The 20,228-nt window shown below is 39.4% G+C and overlaps 1 protein-coding gene across 2 annotated transcripts in view; it reads right to left on the bottom strand.

Moving 5' to 3' along the window:
- The window catches only part of Bnc2 (basonuclin 2), a 272,872-nt gene extending 258,088 nt beyond the window's left edge, over positions 1 to 14,784 (bottom strand). For both annotated transcript variants that reach the window (XM_038334952.1, XM_038334953.1), the window contains exon 1: positions 14,674 to 14,784. In XM_038334952.1, the coding sequence (XP_038190880.1) occupies positions 14,674 to 14,769 (96 nt within the window). In that variant the 5' untranslated portion in view covers positions 14,770 to 14,784. The remainder of the gene's footprint in view (positions 1 to 14,673) is intronic.
- Positions 14,785 to 20,228: the final 5,444 nt, after the last annotated feature.

Below are 20,228 nucleotides of genomic sequence, written 5' to 3'. Positions count from 1 at the left end.
CTTTACCACTCAGCAAACAGGGACTTCCTTTCCCTGAGAAGAGGGCACACCATGAGATAAGACTGAGCAATCCCATGGGCTTCCTCTTATTATTAGCCCTTTATCCATCAACCCAACAGCAACAACTTTACATGTTCTTTTCCACCCCAGCTACACTTCTGTCAAATCCCAACAGGGGTGGGGTGGGGGTTTGAGGGGGAGTGGAGAGTGGTATTTCAAAGACATGAATTCTAGTTTCAAGAATTAAAGAAAATGCTGTTGGTATTGTCTCAGAACTAAAAACCAGTTATGACCTGTACATTCATGGATAGAGACCAACTACTACCCAAAGGATCTGTCTACAAAATTCAAAAGGGCAACAACAGTGGATCAAAAAAGGGACTCTGTAAGGAACTGAGACATTTCAAGTGTCACCTGGAGATAATCAGTCATGAAAAGACACGTTTTGATTCAAAAAAGTTAACTGTAACTATGGCAAAGTGACAAGCATAAACTTGATACTCTCTTAGTGATGAGCAGGCTTTGAAGCTCACAAAAAACCTGAAACGGTTCTCTGGAATGTTAAGTCTTAATGTAGAAGGTTGGTGCCACTGTCATGACTACACAGAAGTATGGCAACTTGGAAATGACTGCATTAACAGCTCCAGGGGATTCAGAACAGAAAGTGTACCCTTTCATTGTAGCATTTTAGGGAGAATTCTACTTTGAACTCTACGAGGAAGCAGCAGTGTATCTCCAACCTGGTTAACATAGCTAAAACATCACTACACCTTTCTCATAAAATAGAAACACAGCAGACAGAGAAAGGAGAGCTTTAAAATGCCTGTCACAGGGACAAGTGATCTATCAAACATGCAACATAAATGTTATTTTGTAACACTTAGTAGTACCCAAAGTGGTAGGTTACTTTAACTCCCAATTGCTCTGCCCTTTACCACTCTCCCCTTGTATTCAAGTCCTTCTTCTCTCTTCTTGCATTAAATACATTTAATCTAATTCCCAACTGAAAGGCTTCTGAAAGTGTTAGTCACAGATGTGTTGATACAGAACTTCATGAGCACAGCACCCCAGCCTCTCTCCAACACACTGACAGATACTACACGCTGCACCTATTCTTGATATGAGATACCTGACTTACTAGATACCTGCTCCATGTCTTTCCTGCAGTTTTGGAAGCAAGAGCTTACTGTATTTTCTACAGAAAAGGTTCCCTTCTGGTAGGCTTCTGACTCTGTCCAGTGACAGTGATCAAATGACCCTAGGCAGAACCCTAGGCACACCTAGCTCCCATTTGAAGATCATCTTAACAAGATACTCTTGTTTCTTATTCCCACGAAAATCAATAGCAGGATGACCTTCAATTTGAAACCCAAACCAATTAATTACCTGTTCTGTTGAAAATGTTGATATCTGATTTGCCTGGAGAATTTCAGTGATGAGTAGATTATTTCTTTTTAAGAGCCCCTTAAAAAATATAGCTTGACATTGAAAACCTCATCTTGTACAATATAAATGATGTTTTCTTAAAGCAGGGATATAATATTGGCCTTGCACGAATTAGTATGGGGAAGTTTTCCCCCTTGAGGTCCATCTCCTCCTCGTGACATCATAATCAACTGGGCTGGTAAATTATAGCAATCCCACAAAGACTCAGGGCCAAGAAATCACAGCTTGAAGGTGAGATGAAAAGCTCTTTATATTATTGTTGAACTCAGTTTTTCATCTTTATCAGTTTCTGACACAAATCATGGAATCCTCTTCAGAATCTAGAAATTTCCTATTTCTCGCTAACTCTAAATTTCTTATATCCCTAGTTATATTTAAATAACCATATTATTCTTATCTTGCCCATGAATTTGATTTTTTCTCTGAATATGGATCATAAGGAAAAAGGCTACACACCAAAATAACTAAAAGCAGAAATATATTTACTAAACTTACATGCTTTAATTGCAGGGAAAACACTGAACTCAGTACATCCCAGTGGGGAATTCCCATGATGAATGATCACATGCAATGAAACTATTATCTTCATCCATTAAAATATTATCTAAAACAGAGGTTTCTATCTGGCAGCCAGTGGCTGAATATAGCCTGCAGATGAGTTTTGTTTGGACCACACAGTTTTTAAAATATTTTAATAATGTTGCCAAGATTTCAAAATCAGGAGATTTCATATAAAATTTGTATTTCTGGCTTCTCATTAAAGAAAAATGGGTGATCTGGCAACTAGGGGGCATGCATTCGCACCTGGCAACAATTCTCTAGGCCTAGAGCTGCCACCTCAGTGGTTAGGAGATGAGCTTTCTGGTCTACCACAGGCCCAGCAGACCTACTCTACAAGCTTAATGTTCATTACCTCCACATGGGCCTTTTAGGTAATGGTTGATCTCTGAACTTTAACTATTCCAGAAGTTTGTAAAAGTTATTGCAAAAAAACGCAAGTGCTCTAAGAGCAGATATTTAAATATATGTGTGTATATGTTTATATATTTCATAAATTTATATCATGAAGGGGAACCTCAGCCAATCACCTTGTTTGTAGGGTGTGTTCCCCTTAGGCTAAGATTTACTTATAAAACTTGTGGGTGTGCTTTCAGCTTTCTCTTTGTATTTTCGTGTTCCTCGCTGGAACCCAGGCTTTGTAAGTCCCCCCTTTTTTATTAAAGCTGAATATTTTATATTAAAGCTAGTCTGGTTAATTCTATCGACCGTTCGCCAACAGTTTGGTGCCCTGAACGTGCGGCTTTTTGGCTACCCTGGTCAACTCTGTAGAAGGAGCAGCAGGGCCGCGTCCCGCCACCCGGCTAGCTTTACACCTGAAATAATTACACAGAAACTGTATTCATTTAAACATTGCCTGGCCCATTAGTTTTAGCCTCTTATTGGCTAACTTCTCACATCTTGCTTTAACCCATATTTAGTAATCTGTGTAGCACCACGAGGGGAGATATTAACCTGCGACTGACTCAGAGAGGAAAGGCATGGCGACTGCCTGAAGCGTCTGCCTGACTCTGCTTTTTTCTCCCACAATTTTGTTCTGTCTACTCCACCTACCTATGTTCTGACCTATCAGGCCAAACAGTTTTCTTTATTAATTAACCAATGAAACAACAGATATACAGATGACCCTCCTCCATCAATATCATGAATGGCAATGGATAGCAATTTTTACTTCCAAATACAGATTTAAATATTCCAGTTAAATCTAACTGTGAAGCAAAGGAAACACAATTTCATAATTTAAAGCAAAATTTACATAATCAATTTCAAACTGATACCCTAGTCTCACACAGTGATGGATAAGACTGCTACATGGGTTTCCATCCAACTCCATTCTTCCTTGCAGCCCAGAGAAGATGCTCCTAAAAACTGCCTCTCAGCTCTACATGCACACCGAACCTTCACATGCTAACACTTTTACACTTCCTTGCTAGAGCTATCATGTACTTAAGTAAAAGTGGACCCTAACAGAAAAACAGTGTATGTCTTGAAGGTGCATTTTAAATGTCAACATTTAAGATACATGATTACCATAAAACTACTCACCTTTGCTGGCAACATCTGATGTTTACCTTATGTAGTCACTACTGAGGGTTCAAATGGCCCAAAAAGTCATGTCATATTTATTTAAAAATGGCTAGTACCTAAAAGTAGATGTCTAATGACAAAGTCACCATGCATTTTTTTCCTTTGGATTTTTTTAAATGAAAACATGTGCAAAAAGTTTATTTACAGTTCATAATTTCCAATAAACTATAACATCTCAGCGTTTAAAACTATTAGTGAATTTTACAAACAAGTTAAAAATGCCCTAACTTATCATTCTGTACAAACATATTAAAAATAGGTTATCTCTAATTACTGTAGTCAAGAAAAACTTGGATCTCCAAATAGACTCTATTAAGTAGGCTATGACCAGTCATATAGCAAATTACCAGAGTAAGACTTAGATCAACTATAATATCCTGTTTTATAATCATGCTTCACCACTGGCCCATATATTTGAAAGATTGCTTTTTTAGTGACATGTTTCTTCTCTATGAGCAAGGCTTTTCTTTCAGTTTCCCTTAAGGGAAGGAATCCTTGAGTATAGGCTAACTGTACTTTACAATCAGATTTGATCCCCACATTTTCTTGATTCTGAATAACTTCAACAGCTTGAAACAGTTTTTAAAAATCATAATGATCATACTGAATTCTGTAATTCCTAGGTGAATAAAAAAATAGAAAATATGCTAAGTCTGGACACCATGAATGCAGTTTTAGCTGACGCCCAAACGGCACTGATGCATTCCTTATGGGAAACATTCTTCCTTAATTTCTATTATGTTTGAAATTTGAGCAATTAGAAACAAACACCTGGAACTCACTTATTAATTCATCTCTTCCCTCCCCTTTTCTACTTCTTTTCCACATCATTTCTTAAGATGCTGCTTAAATGGATGCTCTTATATAAAGGGTTTCAACCAGGGCTCACCAGTTTCTTCTCTAAAACATCTTGCTGCAGCGTAAGACTGATCCTGTTTCGTTAATTAAGTCTATAGCTTTATTTTTATAAGTGCATTCCTATAATAATTCATATTTAACAATAGAAATTTGAACTAATAATTATAGAAAAACATTTTTTTTGTAATTTCTATGTCATTCCAAAATACTTTCATAAAGAAAAGACAATTCTCCTCTTTGATGACCAAAGCTTTTAGCTACCCCTCAGGAACCCTTCAGACTCACATCATACAATAACATGACTACACACACAATGATCCAATCTTGTTGGATTTTTTATAATGTACTCTTTTAAAAGATGAAAAATAAACACAGAATGATGAATGCTTAATTTTACCTCTATTTATAGAGAGAAAAATACTGGTGTCTTTTAACTCCCTTTTCCTCCCCGTTATTCAGTAATTCCTGCAGTGCAGGCTCTGGTTAGGGTCACTGGGACATTCTGCAGATCAGGAGTGCAGAACACGCAGGCACAAGAGCAGCAGGTTATCGGAACCTTCTGAGGCCAGGAGCTGTTGCTTTATTAAGAAATTGTATAGAGTAGCTATTTACCCAAAGTCAGAGCAGCCAACTTCTTGCTTTCAGCAAAAGAGTGTTTTTAATATAATGAACATCCAGGCCTCTCCGGTCATGGGAGAACCTGGAATATATTATACATGCGTGAATGTGGCCGGGATGCAGAGCATGGGATGTGCTTCCCATCAACAGATTAACACTTCATTTTCATTACTCCCCTCTCACCACGGGCTGGGAACACTCTCTCTTTCTTATCTGAACAACAATGGCGCAAGAAAAACCAAGCTGACAGGCAGGCTGGGTTCATTAAATGCACAGGCCTTTATTCCCATAACACATCTCACCTGTAAGACGCCCGCCTGGGTTCTGGTTTCCAGGCTGCTACCGAAACAAGCCCTCCCAGATGGTGGACTTCTGACACTTCCTAACCCCCTTTTTGTATAACTTATAGTAAAAATCACAAATAAAGCAAAAATGAAAACAATCTTCATCACATACTGTTTGGCACATATCGGCACTGGCAACACATCTTAAGACTCACTCACTCCCATGTTTGCTTGCCAAACGTGTTCAGGAGCACAAGGCAAGGTAAGCTGCTAAGGGAAAAGACTAGACATCACAGGTGTGAGTTTATTTCTTAACAGTGTCTCTTTCTTAATCTAATTTTTACTTGAAATTTGAAACTGAAAAACCTGAAAGTTGCTTCAACAGAGCTGCAGTTGGAACTGGCAATTCACAGATAATCACACTATTTCTCAATCAATGACACTGAGCTTCATTTAAAAACCTAAGTGCACATATATGAGGCACGGTTCTATGTTCATCCATAACACAAGAGGGGACAAAAAGCTATGCTAAGGAACACAAAGTTATGTAATCTAAGGCAACAGACTATGTTGGGGGTGATCCATTCACATGTGTACTCATATACTCTTTGCAACTAACAATAATCAACATATCCTCTAATAAATCATTTAAATGTCTCCAATCAGACAGTGCACTAAGCCTACACTGTCTATGTGTCTACACATCACATACAAATGCAAAATTTCATGGCAATAAAAGCTTTGTAACATTTTCTATAGAAAAACATTAAGACTTGTCCCCAAAGTCCAGAGCAAGACTTGGGTTTCAGTTCTATCTGGAACTCTAATCTTTATATGTAAAAAAGAAAGGCCAAAGTAAAAACAACATTACATATTGTCCCAGTAACCATCTGGGGCTGCATTAGGTTCAACAGGAGGTCAAGAATCATCATGCTTGCAGGCCTGCCCACTGAAGGGACACTCTCATGAGTATCCTCAGTATATATTGTCACAGCAGCCCTGCCCGGTGGCACTGGCAGAAGGTACACCCTTTGGCAGTTTTCTTTGCTCATGCCTGATCAAGTGTCCCAAACAGCCATTCTAATGACATAAGTCAATGACAGCTTCCTTGCTTTTAATTGTAATGGAAGGAGGAAAAAAATATTATTAAAACTCTGCTAATGGAGTTCTCATTTTAATATTAGTTTTGTTATTATGCTAAGCCAGCTGAAAGTAATTATTTTTGTCAGGTAAAATATTTATAATCCTCAAGTTTTTCTTCTCAAGCCCCCAGTTCAGATACTATGATCATCAAATGTAAATCTTAAAGAACCGTCTAGAGAACCAATAGCCACTGAAAAGCACCTTAATAAAGTTGAAAAATCCATGACAGTCACTTACCCGCACAGCAGGTAAATACTGGAAACCATATTTTTCCAATTTACAAAAATGTTTTTAATCTTGTTATTTTTAACAATCTCCATGCCTTCTCAAGACAATGAGTTAAATGTATCAAATGAAAAACATGGATGAATCCTCACGTGATATGTACAACACATGTTTTAAATATGTTTCATGATGTCATGTTCATGCTGGTCGTGCTATCATTTCAACTGTTTTTCCCAATGTCACAGCTCTCATTAGCTGCAGTTTACCCAAATCACATCTTCCTACATCTAAGAAAATATCCCTGTGTGGCATTAAGTCCAAGTATATAAAATGATAAATCTAGGAATAACTTTTTGAAGAAAAGAAAGTGAACTCTCTCTGACTTCATCTTTTCACACGGGTTAAGAATCAAATTGAGTGTCCCTCAGCAGAGCCCCTGAGCAAGGAGCCCCAGGTTCCGGTCACCCTTATTTAAAGAACTCATCTGTAGTAAGACGAGGGCAGTCCTGTCACCACACACATGCAAGGATGGCACCGCACTCCTGAGCTTGTCCGAATGCCTGACTTTCAAAGGACATCTTTTTAAGGGTCGTGACTTTCAAGCATATTTTCATTCCTTTTGTTAAGCAGAAGAGCGGAAAAATTAAAAAGTTATTTTGTAAATAAGAGAAATGAAGGGGAAAACAGAATAAACTAAGAAATTAATTAAGTCTCTGAGAAAGGAGACAGGAAGTAAGAACAAACTAACCTTGTACTTAGGCCATTAAGTAAACATCTACCAGCCAAACAGGAACAAGATTTATAACTCAACACCCCTCTCTGACACACGAACCCTAAAGACAGGAGCAAAGCAGCATTACAGTTCCAAAGGACGGACTGGGCAAGGGAGAAGCCAGACATGCTCAAGGGAGTCAGAGGTTTCAGTGAGTAACTTCCTACAGTTCAACATTCTTCTTCCTCTGTAGAGAGAAATGAGAAACTGATGGGCTTAATTAAAGAAAAACAAAAGGATATTATATTGTTGTTAAAGGATCAATTCTTTTTCTTAATTAGAATGATGATTAATACGCTGAGAATTTGATTTCTGAACTCGCCAGTTTGAGTAATGCATTGTTTTCCTGTAGTATTCCCATTAAGGAAATCTCTGAAGACAGATGGAGACAGCGCCCGCTCATCTCCGCACTCTGTGGCACAAAATGATGGGTGCTGTGTCCCAACAAGACGACACTGCCCTCTGTCCTCACCCAAGGCAGCTCTGGTCGTAAGTGTTTCACCGGAGGGTTGGCTATACACTGTGAAATTTGTGAGGCTTCCTACAGGGAAGGTACAAATTAAAAAAGAATCAATACTTTTATTTTTCCTATTCTCTGAACTTGCTTTTAAGCCTAGAGATGGAGATACTGTACAGGTCAGGCTCAGGGGGGGGAAATGCGGGCTGGAGCCACAGCCCCAAGCTCCATCTCAGTGATGTCATTGGCACATATTCTTTATTCTCTCAAGGATAATTTTCCATCCTATTTTCTCTGTGTCTTACTAGTTTATCATCTACAGGAAACTCCGTCTGCTCCTTATTTTATTTATACAACAGGATCTCAAGGCTGTTGTTCCTATTTTGCCCCCCTCCTTTATTTTTCTTAAGCTTACTGGAAGCCAGAGTTCCTTGAAAGGGTATTTGAGACCCCTTTGCCTCTGATTCCCAGGTGCTTCAGTGGATAAAGGGTACCTAGCAAAATGTGGACGCCAGCTGCTCTTCTGGAAATAAGAATGGCATCAACTTTGGCAGATGTGGTTGACATCAATCATTCCCCACGACCCCAAACACTCTTCTGGCCAAAGCCTAGAGAACAGTGGTTAGTGATCGGCAAATATCTACCATGAAAGGCACAAGTGGATCTGCACATGGAGCAGAATTCATGCTTCCACACCCGTCACACCAAGCTCCAACCTTCCACGGAAAGAACCCCTGGGACCATTATACTCCATGTTCTTTCAACAACAAACAGTGACTTCTAGAGAAAATGACTCTCGCTGAAAAAGGCTTCCCATGATTCACTGTGTTCCCTGCTGCCACACGTTCTATACTACACTCTGGGGGAGAAGGAGTTCCCACCTGAAACAATTTAAACACTGTAGTTCACTTAGGAATACAAGATAAAGCGTATTCCAGTCCACTCTCCTTTTCCTTTCTGATACAATGCTAGTCCATATTACCAAGCTAGCTGTACACAAGCATTACCTCCACGGGCTTCTGAGAAATAGACTCTCCAAGCCTTGAAGACTGGCCACAGCATTGCCCTCTATGTCTCCCTTTAAATCAGTGTGTGCAGTGTATAAGGAAGGGCAGAGAAACACTAGATGTTTGTTTTTCACTGGAGTCAATGACGCCATCTCCCTATCTGTAACGGACTGTTCCTTTGGAATCAGCTCCTGTGTCACAGCGACCTGGCAAACTTGAATGCTTTCACTATCACTGGAATCCCTGCAACCCTGCCTTGGCTGTGGCCCATTCACTTTTGCCCCAACTTCCCAGAGATGCCTTGCTCAGCACCTAATATGTAAGGGAGGAATCGCATGGCCTTTATTCCAGACACAGCTAGGTTGCAGTGGAAGCCCAAGTCTGTCCTGCTGCATTCATCAATTTCTATAAAGCTGTGAACAATTGTACCTATCAGTGAATATGAAGATACACTTAGAAATGTAAATACTAAATAGCCCACAAGTGTAGACATCCGCTCTTTACAGACTTAGCTGTCAAATGCAGTTACTTGACACACCTTAGAAAAAGGCTTTACAAATGATATAAGTTACTTGTTTATGGATAACAGAAAGTTGAAAAAATAATTTCGAAATTATCCCCAACTATGCTCAAATTCATGTTAAGTGAAGCATGCTGGAAATAAGCTTGAATTTGTGAATGACTTAATACACGTGTATACATATCTGAGAATATATTTGTGCATGCTTTGTTACAGAAACACACAGAATAGCTTATGTACACGGCCTCCTACATTCCCATTGCACACAATTCCTGTTAAAAGAAGCCTGCATGCTAACACAAACTTGGAAGTAAAGGCTGAAACACAGGTACTTGCATCTTTGCTACAATTTCCATTTCAATACTACTGTAACAATTATCCAAATATTCCTATTTGCATGCCATAATATTAAAATGAATGTTAAGGGTTACATTTCAATATGTACCTATTATCAAAATTTCAAAATAAAGCGCATTACCTCAGATTAGAGGAGGAACTAACACAACAAGCTAAAACTATTTGCCACCAAATATAAACACATTTTAGCATAAGGGTGATTTTTGTCAATTAAATCCTTTTTAAGCAGGACATAACTACTGAAAGACACCAATTATAAAAAGGAAAAGTTTAAAAAGGAAGAAATAGAAAGTAGAGAGGAAAAACTAGGAATGGATGCTGCCGGGCAATAAAAGTCATTTTCAAAGACCATTAACTATCAACTGCTTTACTCACGGCTCTCATTAAATAAGACTATTCATCCTATGTGGAAAAGGATGTCTATTTTTGAGGGAGAAGCTTTAGAATAAAAATATATTACATGAACTATAAAGAAGAACCAAGCCACAACACATAATTTAGATATCTGACTTACAAGAAATACTGTGTATAAATCTTCAAAATGGTTAGTGACTAAATTTTCAAATTATTTTGGAGGGTTAGGAAGAGAGAAAATAATTACATTGCTTTCATTTTTAAATACAAATCCTAAGACTGGCGCTGTGTTTGCCCTGAGGAGTTGAAAACAGCAAAGACTACTAGAATAAAAATTCATGGAAAGCATGCTTGTAAATGGGTTCCAAGAATGTTATTATATAGTTCTTATATATTTTAAAATCATTTCTCAGAAAAGTTCTAGATTTTATACGAGTCAAAAAGTTTACTCGGCCCAATCTCTGGTGGGTAGATGGTCTGGTATTAACGTAAATTGCTGATTTAATTTTTAGCTTTCTCGATTCTGTCCCTCACCTACCTAAGAGATGATTTCTCTGGTGATAACTAACACATCATGCTAATGAGAGAATCTAATGCACAATAGAAAAATGTCACTACTAATAATATTTGCATGAAGTTAAATAAAGCAACTGTAAGAGAATGTCAGACAGTTGTTCTTTAATAAGACACTGTTTCACAATGAAATTATGTTGTTAATTTTGTTACATCATTGGGTGAATCCTAAATTACTACATAATGATGTGCAGAGTCATTTGTAATTCTAACTTAGGATCTCACTCCCCTCTGAAAAGAGGCTTTACTCAGGGATCTGCATTTTATTTGAAACAGGTTGAGTATACCTCCGCAACAATAAAAGACATAAACACCTCTGCTAATATGTGAAAAGTGCACTATCACTGTCTGCCTGCACAGTGTCATTTCCTAAAAAGATTTCAAATGGATCAAACTATACCCTCTCCTGAGGGAAGTTATAAGGATTTTATTTGCTACTTTCTCAAATACACAAATAAGTAGAAAAATAACCTTTCAAAGTTTGACTTAAAAATAAATATTCTAAAAACAAGCTCCTTTCTCCACTACCATCCCCCCCATTTTTTCTTTTTAACAATACCTTATCAATCTATACTGAGCAAAATAAGGCTTGGGGCTATAGAAGGTAAGGAGAAAGAGGAAATGGTTTTTGGACATTATCGATTTGTAACTGATAAAGCTGAATCGAGAGCTCCCAGTTACAAATGTCAACATCTACACCTTCCAAGGCTCTCAAATACCTGCCTACAAAGAAAATATTCTTTTTCTCAAAAACAGATATGTACTTCAATGTTAGAGAAAATAATGCAAGATAGGGAAATGAAGTCAAGAAGCCATATCTAAAGCTTTAAGGGGAACATATTTAATTCCACAAAGTCTGAGCCTTTGGATCATTAAATCATTTGTTAATATTAGACAGCAGGGAAGATTTACATTTGAGGGCACCTGACTTCATTCAGGTGAGCTACAGCGTAAGGACTGCTCCAGCCCAGCTTCCTAGCTTACCTTTAGAAGACACAGACCTGGATTATTACATGCCAGTGCTCATCAGACACCCCAAGCATACGTTCTCTGTAGCTAAGCACCATACGTGGTAAGCTCTCTACAACTCGGTCTTGACCCATCTTACCCTGGCTCTACTGGTCAGTCTTGTCCAATGCTTAACGAAGTAGTTAATGGAATATTAGCTTTTATCCTATTCTAGAAAACTATGAGAAACTGTATCTAATAGATCTTATTTATTTCATGAGATAAATTTTAAGTTAAAATTAAAATAATCATCTAAAGTACCTTTTCTGTTCCTAAAAATTAAATATACAGAATCCTGCATATTTGATTAAATTGGAAAAACTTTTTATCTTTAGCAAAAGTTGGCTTAATGTGGGTATTGAAACTATTATTTCTCAAAATTGCTGGCTTTAAGAGATAACATTTCAGGAAGTGTTTTACACACACACACACACACACACACACACACACACTCGCTGAACCAGCACTGCTGATGAACTATACATAAGGAAAACAAACATATTAACCATGCACAACACAGACTTTTATATTTACACAGAGTTTGAATTTAAGCTTACACAATCTTGAAAGAGAAAGAAAAACACATACACATGTGTAAATTCATGCCCCCTTTTACATGACTTCCAAACTGCACAGAAGGTAAATATTTAGTGACCATGAAAGTAACTAGAAGGCTATGTATCACCAACTACATCAAAACAACAACAAAAGAAATAAAAAAGGAACTACAGGAAAACAGTTTGATCGCATTTTTTAAAACTGTGATTTTCATCCTTTGTTGTAGTAGTCTATTTAATAGGTATCATTAAGCATAAATGCCTACCCTATGTGTTTATTCTCCTCAAGTCACTGATGTTCACTATATACATGCATTCATACAGGTACACACAAAACAGACCTTTGTATCCCCACAAACAGCTGCACAGAAAACAGCATGACAGGCTGGTCATAGAAATTCCTCTATGAGAAATTTAAACTGTTTTCATAATTCTGACCTATTTTTCATGTAATTTGCTTTTATTTTTTTTAATCTTAAATGTTTTCACCACTTAAAAGTCTCCTTAGATGCAAATTTATTTAGAAATGGGCTAGTGCCAAAGAAGCAATCTAACACCATCTATGTGGTTCAATAGCCATTTATCAATTGATCATTATCTCTGTTTTATTAACTCTTTTTTCACTAGAGGGAAAAACATAAAGCAATCTAACCTTTCAAAGCATGCATGTGCACATACACTCACTCCACTAACCCAAGAAAAACCCTGATGGTGATCTCTTAAATTTAAAAGTGGGGCAGAAGTTATTAGGTTCCGAGGTTAGTGAGAACACAAGAGAGCTACCCAGACAGAGAAGGGCTTCAGAAAAACATCTTGCAAAGCACTCTGCAATGACAAGGAGCAGCGTCTCCGTTAGACCAGGAATGAACTTTTCACGCAGAAGAATGAGATTCTACAGAAAGAGTTGTTTCCTGGTTTTATGTTGATTGCATTTAAATCTCAGCTTACTGTATCAGCAGTTATCAGGGTCCCTCTACAGGATGTCAAAATACACCTTACTCAAATACATTCTTCCTATCTAAAACTGGTTGATAAAACAGTTTACCAATTAAACCTTACAAGAGCCCGGTTCTCTGGCAAATGTAATTTCTAAACTTGTGACAGTTTACAGCCTTGCAAACGGTTTTCGTTACTCCATTACCAAACATTTAAAATGTATCCCAAAGTATTCAATTTCCGCGAACTCTCACATACAAGAGAGGTCTATTAAAAAGCAGTTGCAGTATTTTTTAAACGAGTGGGGCAATAACCCATCTTTAAACAACCGCCATCTATTTAACATCTCAGTGTATTTGTCAGTACTACTTTGGTGCTACGTGGATGATAAACTAACTCCTGCTTTGTATGGGTTTGGTGTAGGCTTCTGAAAAGCAAGACGTGTCTAGGAGGGAGGCACCAGGGAACTTCCCTCCCTCACTTGAGCACAGTCCAAGAGGAAAGTTTCTGGGTTGTTTCCCCTTCGCTTCCTCTTACCCTCGCTCCCCCGCGGAGCCGCAGAGCCAACAATTGTGCAAGAGGAGCCCGGCGCGTAGGGCGCAAATCACCGAGCGCTTGGTACGGGCGGCCGCGGGTGATTAATTATCCGTCCGCGGACCTGGCGCTCTCCGGGAGGCTCTCCCGGCAGGGCAGCAACCGAGCTGCCGCTGGCGGCTGAGCGAGGAGCAGGAGCGGCTCTGGGAGGACGCAGGGGCCTCGCCGAGTGTGAGTGCAAGGCGGCGGGCGGCGGGAGGGTGGCGAGCCGAGCGGACCGACTGCGCCGCGCCCGGTCAAGGGAGCGCGGGGAGAGTGCAGCCACCGAGAGCAGGACCGGAACGGAGGCCGCCAGCAGCGAGCAGGAGGGCGCGCAGCCGGCCTCCCGCCCTTCGGGCTGACCCCGCTGGCCGGCCGGCTGGGAAGCCCGCCGAGCCTCGCTCAGCTCCGAGGCCAGCTGCTCCAGACACCAGAAGCCAGCCCTGCTGCTGTGAGCGGCCCGCGTTTTTAGGACCTACTTAGAAAAGGCAGTCACTTTGACCAAGTCTTTCACACAGTCAGAAAGATCTCTGTTGAGTAGTGGCTTTTTCTCTTTTTAACGGGAAACAAAGAAATAAATTAAGGATTCGTAAGATCCAGGCTGCACACTGAAACTTTGCAACAAATGCCTTTGCTTTCTCTAACTTCAATGTCCTTTCCCCCGCTTTCCTTAAGGAGCCCTTGGGGAAGCCATGAAGTAACTGCACATTCCAGTAACAGAGTTATGAAAAAAAAATGTATCTTTTTTTAATTTCAAAAACATTTAGAAAGAAAAGTAGCAGGAAGAAAAGGGCACATAACTCGAGGTTTCGTTCAAGAAAAAAATTGAAAGTAACTTACCTGTTGGGACATTCTGAACAGGAGGTTAGTATCAGCGTTTTGCCATGTCCCCATGAACCCTGGTTCAGCCGCAGTCGTTCTGGTTCCGAACTGCATGGAGTTGTCAGGACAGGAGTCTCTTAAAGTCAAGTCTCTCGCCCTCTTTGGCTCTCTGTCTCTCTGTGTGTCTCTTTCTCTCACATCCACTTCTGCCTCTTCTGACTGAAAAGTGAAGGTGGATTTTTTGAGCTTCTTGGCAGCCAGTAGCAGGAGTATAGTGTAGTTAAGAAGCTGGCTGAACTGTGCATTTCATTTGGGAAGGGGGAGATCTGGGGGAGGGAGGGGGGTCAGAGCTGCCTTCGCACCTTCTGCACAGATATCCCTATCATTTATGCATAGATTGTGACTCCCCGAGCTTGCCTTCGCTCAGTTTAACAGCTGCCTGTCAGGTGTGCAGGCAGCGCTGGAGACCCAACCATCAGCTTCAAACCCTCAGCCACTGCATGTCATTGGATAGCAGAGCTAGGAGTCAACTGCACTGTTCCACAGTCAGACACCAAATGACACCCTGCACTAAGATCTCTCCAGATACACAGACAGATACACACTCATGCATACTCCAAGCAATGCAACAGTCACTGTCCACAAGGCCAGGGAAAGACAGGGCCCTTCCCTGGGAATTTTCCCAACAATGCTTTCTGCTATAACATGTTATATCCGGCACCAGTCTTTGCTTTAACACTTGTAAAACTGTGAGACCTAAATATTTTTAATTACATTGCAAGCAAGTAGTTGTCTGGAGTAGAACATGAAGTTTGCTCAGTTGTTGTCTAAATATTAGCTGCCACAAGTCACACATACATGCTGAGCTATTTATAATCACATATAAGATCACAGAGAAAATAATGTAGAGATGTGACCTTATATTCTAAAGGATGAACAAGTAAACCTACTAGTTCAACATGGAAGATGTACAATAAGCATATGCAAAAATACATATGTATCACTTCATATCTAGCATCCCAGGTCATTAACTACCAAACTGAAGGTTAAGTAAGGAGAAGCTGAATGCAAAAGAGGAAAATGAATACCTTTTCTTAAGCCTCACAAGCAGAATAAAATTCCTTTGTTAAAGTTTTCGGGTAAAGCATCTACAACATCCTTTTAAATCATAAAAAGGCAAAAGATGAAAAAAAAACCTGTCCTATTTCAGGCAAAAAGTAATGCATATAAAAACTCCATTTTTCATTCAGGATCTCTATGGAAAATTCTATGTTTCCCTGCCTGATGAAATATAACCTTGATAGGAGGTCATATTTTTAATTAAACCAGTTTTAAAATAAAACATCTATTTATTAGATGATATTTATCTACCTTATTTATGGAAAAGCAGAACTGAGCAAAATCCACTGTACATAAACACTGTAACTACAAAATGGAAAGCTAAATTCATGCCGTCTCATAAAAGTAGTCAGCAGGAAAAAGCCATCTTTCCTAAACTTAAAATGTAAGGAACATTAATCTTCAGCCACTTACAAATACTGAGGACAAATGCACCACTCTGCTTGCTCCTTCTTAACTAAAGAATAACAATAAACCTTCCTCTCAGAAACAACAAAAGGAACAGAAAAGCGCTTCAATGGCAGCCCTGTGTCATTAGTGGACAATGAGAAAAGATGAGAAAACGTACACTATGTTGACACAAATGTGCCTTCCCTTCTAGAACTGACATCTCCTGAAAGCTTTTCTGTTAAACTTCCCTCCAGTTCACCACCATTAAGCACAAAAAAAGTCTCAAAAGAAGCAAATTCAATATCTGAAAGGAAACAAACAAGAACCCAAAGAATTGTTGCCTTAAAATATATTAAGTCCACCTGTGGTCAATAAAAATATTCCTTTGCAGGGGAGGGCGGGAAAAGCCCCTATGAGTCAATTGTCAACGGTGACTGTACCTTTACTGCTATTACCCACTTAACTCCCTCTAAAATTTGCTAGCCTCTTGATTTCTGAAGTGGCACTCAGTGCCTCAGTCAAGCTGCCTGCTCAGCTCCTGACCTTCCCACTAATGGCTGTTATTTGTGGGAGGCTTAAGGACACTGTCAATAGCAAGCTTCCTCCTCTCTCCACTCAAGCACTGTTGCATGGCTCTGCCTGTGTGTTCTCTCTCGCCTCTCCTGCTCTCTCCTTCTTTCCTAGTCCGTCCCCCTCCTTCTCCACTCTCCCTCACTCCCTCTTCCTATTTTTCCAGCCCCCACCCCTTTTCTCTTAGTTCTAAGATCCTCTTCTTCCCCAGGTATTCCCCCCACCCACCACAAGCACACACATATGCACACACACGCACGCACGCACGCACACACACACGTGTGCACACACACACAGTTACAACACAAAAATCAACTGGCATGCAGCAGCAAGCACCTGCAGTAATAGACTCTTTTATTAAAACTGTTATTCTGCAAGACTTGAAATTCCCCACGGACCGGGCCATGTCAAAGCCGATATAATTAACTAGAGGCTCAGCAACGGATCAATTACCAGACAAGCAAGTGATAGTGAAATCAATGAAAGATCATCAGCCACATTATCAGTGTTGCAACTCATTAGGGCAAAACTGAGAAATGTGCTCCACTCGAGCCCAAGCAAGGTGGCATTACAAAACAAAGGGCTAATTTGGAGACCCTGCTGTGAACAATCTGTAACAGAATTAGCCTTTTTTCCCCCTAAACTGCACAACTCCGTAACTAAATGTGACAGACAGAGAGAAGCAGTTTATTAAGACACCAACCCCAAGTTTATTTAGTTCATAAACTCTCTCCTAGAAAATCAATACAGTCTGTACAGGGTTATTAGGCTGACTAGCTAATACATCCAAATCCGGTCTGCCCAGCCAGCAGTCTGCTGACAAAATGCTACCCCGAGTATGCAGACTGCAAGGTCTAACTGAACAAGTCAGCAGCAGAACCGTTACCTCGTTTTTCCTGCATAGCCACGCCTTAAAAACACCAGGATAGCCTTGTAGGATTTAAAAGGCAAATATCATGATTACACAGTACTGGACCTACTAGATAGATTTTTTTGTCAAACAGAATCTTAACTAGTTCCTAAGACTAGCTAAGAAAGAGTGAAAGTTCTGTTATAATAACACAGGAGAACCCAAAGAGTTAATTAACCATAGATAAACGTATTAAAATACAGCACAAACCTAGAACATTTGTTATGCTTTGTAAATTTTAAGTTTCTATCATCCTTTTAATAAATTTTAGAAAATGAAAATCTGACCTCTCTAGTAATTCCTGAAATTTGTTATGGGAACTTGCCGTTCATTTCCATAGGGAAAGTGTAGAATCCTCAGTCTTCTAGCCAATGAGAGGCTTGAATAATTTTAAAGACTCGGGCCCCAAACAACAAAACCAAGGCACTAAGGTGCTTTCTACGGTTTCCACTGCGTTTATGATCTGTAGATCACAGAATAACTCTCGGGAATAATCTTTATCTAAGTTATTTACAACTAGGCAACTGGGATAAACATCATTTCCACAATGACTGCTTTCTTTTTCCGTGATTCTAAGTCATGGACTTCAGGTTAAGGGATCACAAGCATGAAGGGTCACATGACTCTCACATTTGCTGCAAGGGAGAAACGGGCTGTGTCAACTCTGAAGTGCACCAACTAGTCCTCAAGCCCCTGGGGAATCTGTAGGACTAGGAGTAGCTACCTCTCGTAACAACACACAGCAACAATACACAAACACAAAAGTCTCTTAAATGCATTTTACAGTAGTAATGTCAGACCAGGACACTGAAAGGGGTTAGGGGAAACAGCATTGGAAATGACTGATGATGTTTTAACATTCCAAATGTTCAAAGGGAGAAAAAAAAACCTGAAATATATATATATATATATATATATATATATATATATATATATATATATGTTTTTGGTACAGTCAATTGGCTTCAAGATTCTAAATCTTAAACCTTAATTTAAAAATATTTGAGTAAAATTCAGTTTACGTGTGCTAGAATTAAATGTTTGTTCCTAGAATCTTTAGCTGGTTCCTTATCAAACACTTCATAAGTCATGTTTCTAAGTAATATTTTAAAAAGTCAAGCATATATATTAAACCTTTACTATATGCCAATAATTTGGATAATAATTAAAAGTTGTAATTACAGGAAATTCTTACTTTTTAAAACCTTTTTGCTCATAGCTACACACTGTGCATGTACCCTCAATGAGATCCAATTAGTTAACAAAGAATTTGCATTTCAGTTAGTGTGGGATAACAAGACTACAGGGAGGCACAGTGCAATTCCACCAACAGAGAAAGACAGTGTGTTCTTTCCTGTTAGCTCTGTAAGCAATAATTCCCACAAGTGGCTGCTTAAAATGTTGCTATCTTTTCAATATTTGGGAAGTGAGGTAAATTTGGGCCTTTCCTTCTATTGCCTCAAAAACTCCATGTTGATGTAAAAGTTAGCCACAGTTACTAAAGGACCATGTCAAGGAATGCTGGTTTGCATGTGCTTTTGGAGTGGAACAGTTTGGTATGTGTGTGTGTGTGTGTGTGTGCTTAAAGAATAAATAATTTGTATATATATAAGTATATATACATACATACATATATGAATAAATACATTTAAGACAATGTCTCACTATGTAGCCTTGGCTGGCCTGGAACTCACTGTGTACACCAGATGGACTTCAAGAGATCTGCCAGCCTCTGCCTCCCCTCTGCTAGGATTAGAGGCGTGCTCCCCCATGCCCAGCCTCACTTTCCTTCTCAACATTTGGTTTCTTTGAAACTCACTACTTTCTTAAAGTCACTCTGGCTGGGAACAGAGAAGCCACAATAAGGATATGGCCCTGTGCTAAGGCTCTCATGCCCTGAGAAAGTACACTGAGAAAGCACTTAAGGGCCTTCCCCCACCCCCCAGCTGTGCCTACAACAATGTAAATCCTAAGCAAATATAAAATAAATGTATGGTATGTGTACACAATTTAAGCAGCATCCCCCAGACTTGTGATGGCCTACAGAGCAGTACCTGTGATTCCCTGGGTTCAGTTCTGCAGCTGTTAGCAGAGTCTGTCATCTGTAATGACAGTAGACTGGCCTTTGCTCTTCTTTTATTCACTATTCATTTCCAAAGCTTGGTTAAGTACGGAGCTGGGTTAAAGATCAGTGGTTTTTCATGTGACACACGCTGGTATTCATCTAATGGCTTGTCAAGACAAAACTGTCCCTGTTCTTGCCAAAATAATAAAAATGACGCTCCACATCGCATGACAATCAGCACTTCCTCATGGCAAAACAACTCAAGCTTTTTGTAACTATTTTATAGAAAAAAAATGTTAACTGGCTATCCAATCTTAATGTAGAGAACTAGGCTGTCATTCTCAAAGGAAGCATTAACGTTTTTGCTCTTAGAACTCAAAGCAACATATAAACTGGGCACTAATCAAATGCAACTTTAATATATAAAGTAATGCTGAAGCCCCGGTTCCTGATGCATTAAGGTGCATAACTTAATATATGCAGATTATGCAGGAGCAGCAGTCTGGACTCAGCCACAGA

This window comes from Arvicola amphibius, chromosome 6 (assembly GCF_903992535.2).
Source record: "Arvicola amphibius chromosome 6, mArvAmp1.2, whole genome shotgun sequence".
In the NCBI taxonomy this organism is placed as follows: Eukaryota; Metazoa; Chordata; class Mammalia; order Rodentia; family Cricetidae; genus Arvicola; species Arvicola amphibius.
Note: the sequence above shows the minus strand (reverse complement) of the source record. Positions and strands in the feature narration are given on the sequence as shown.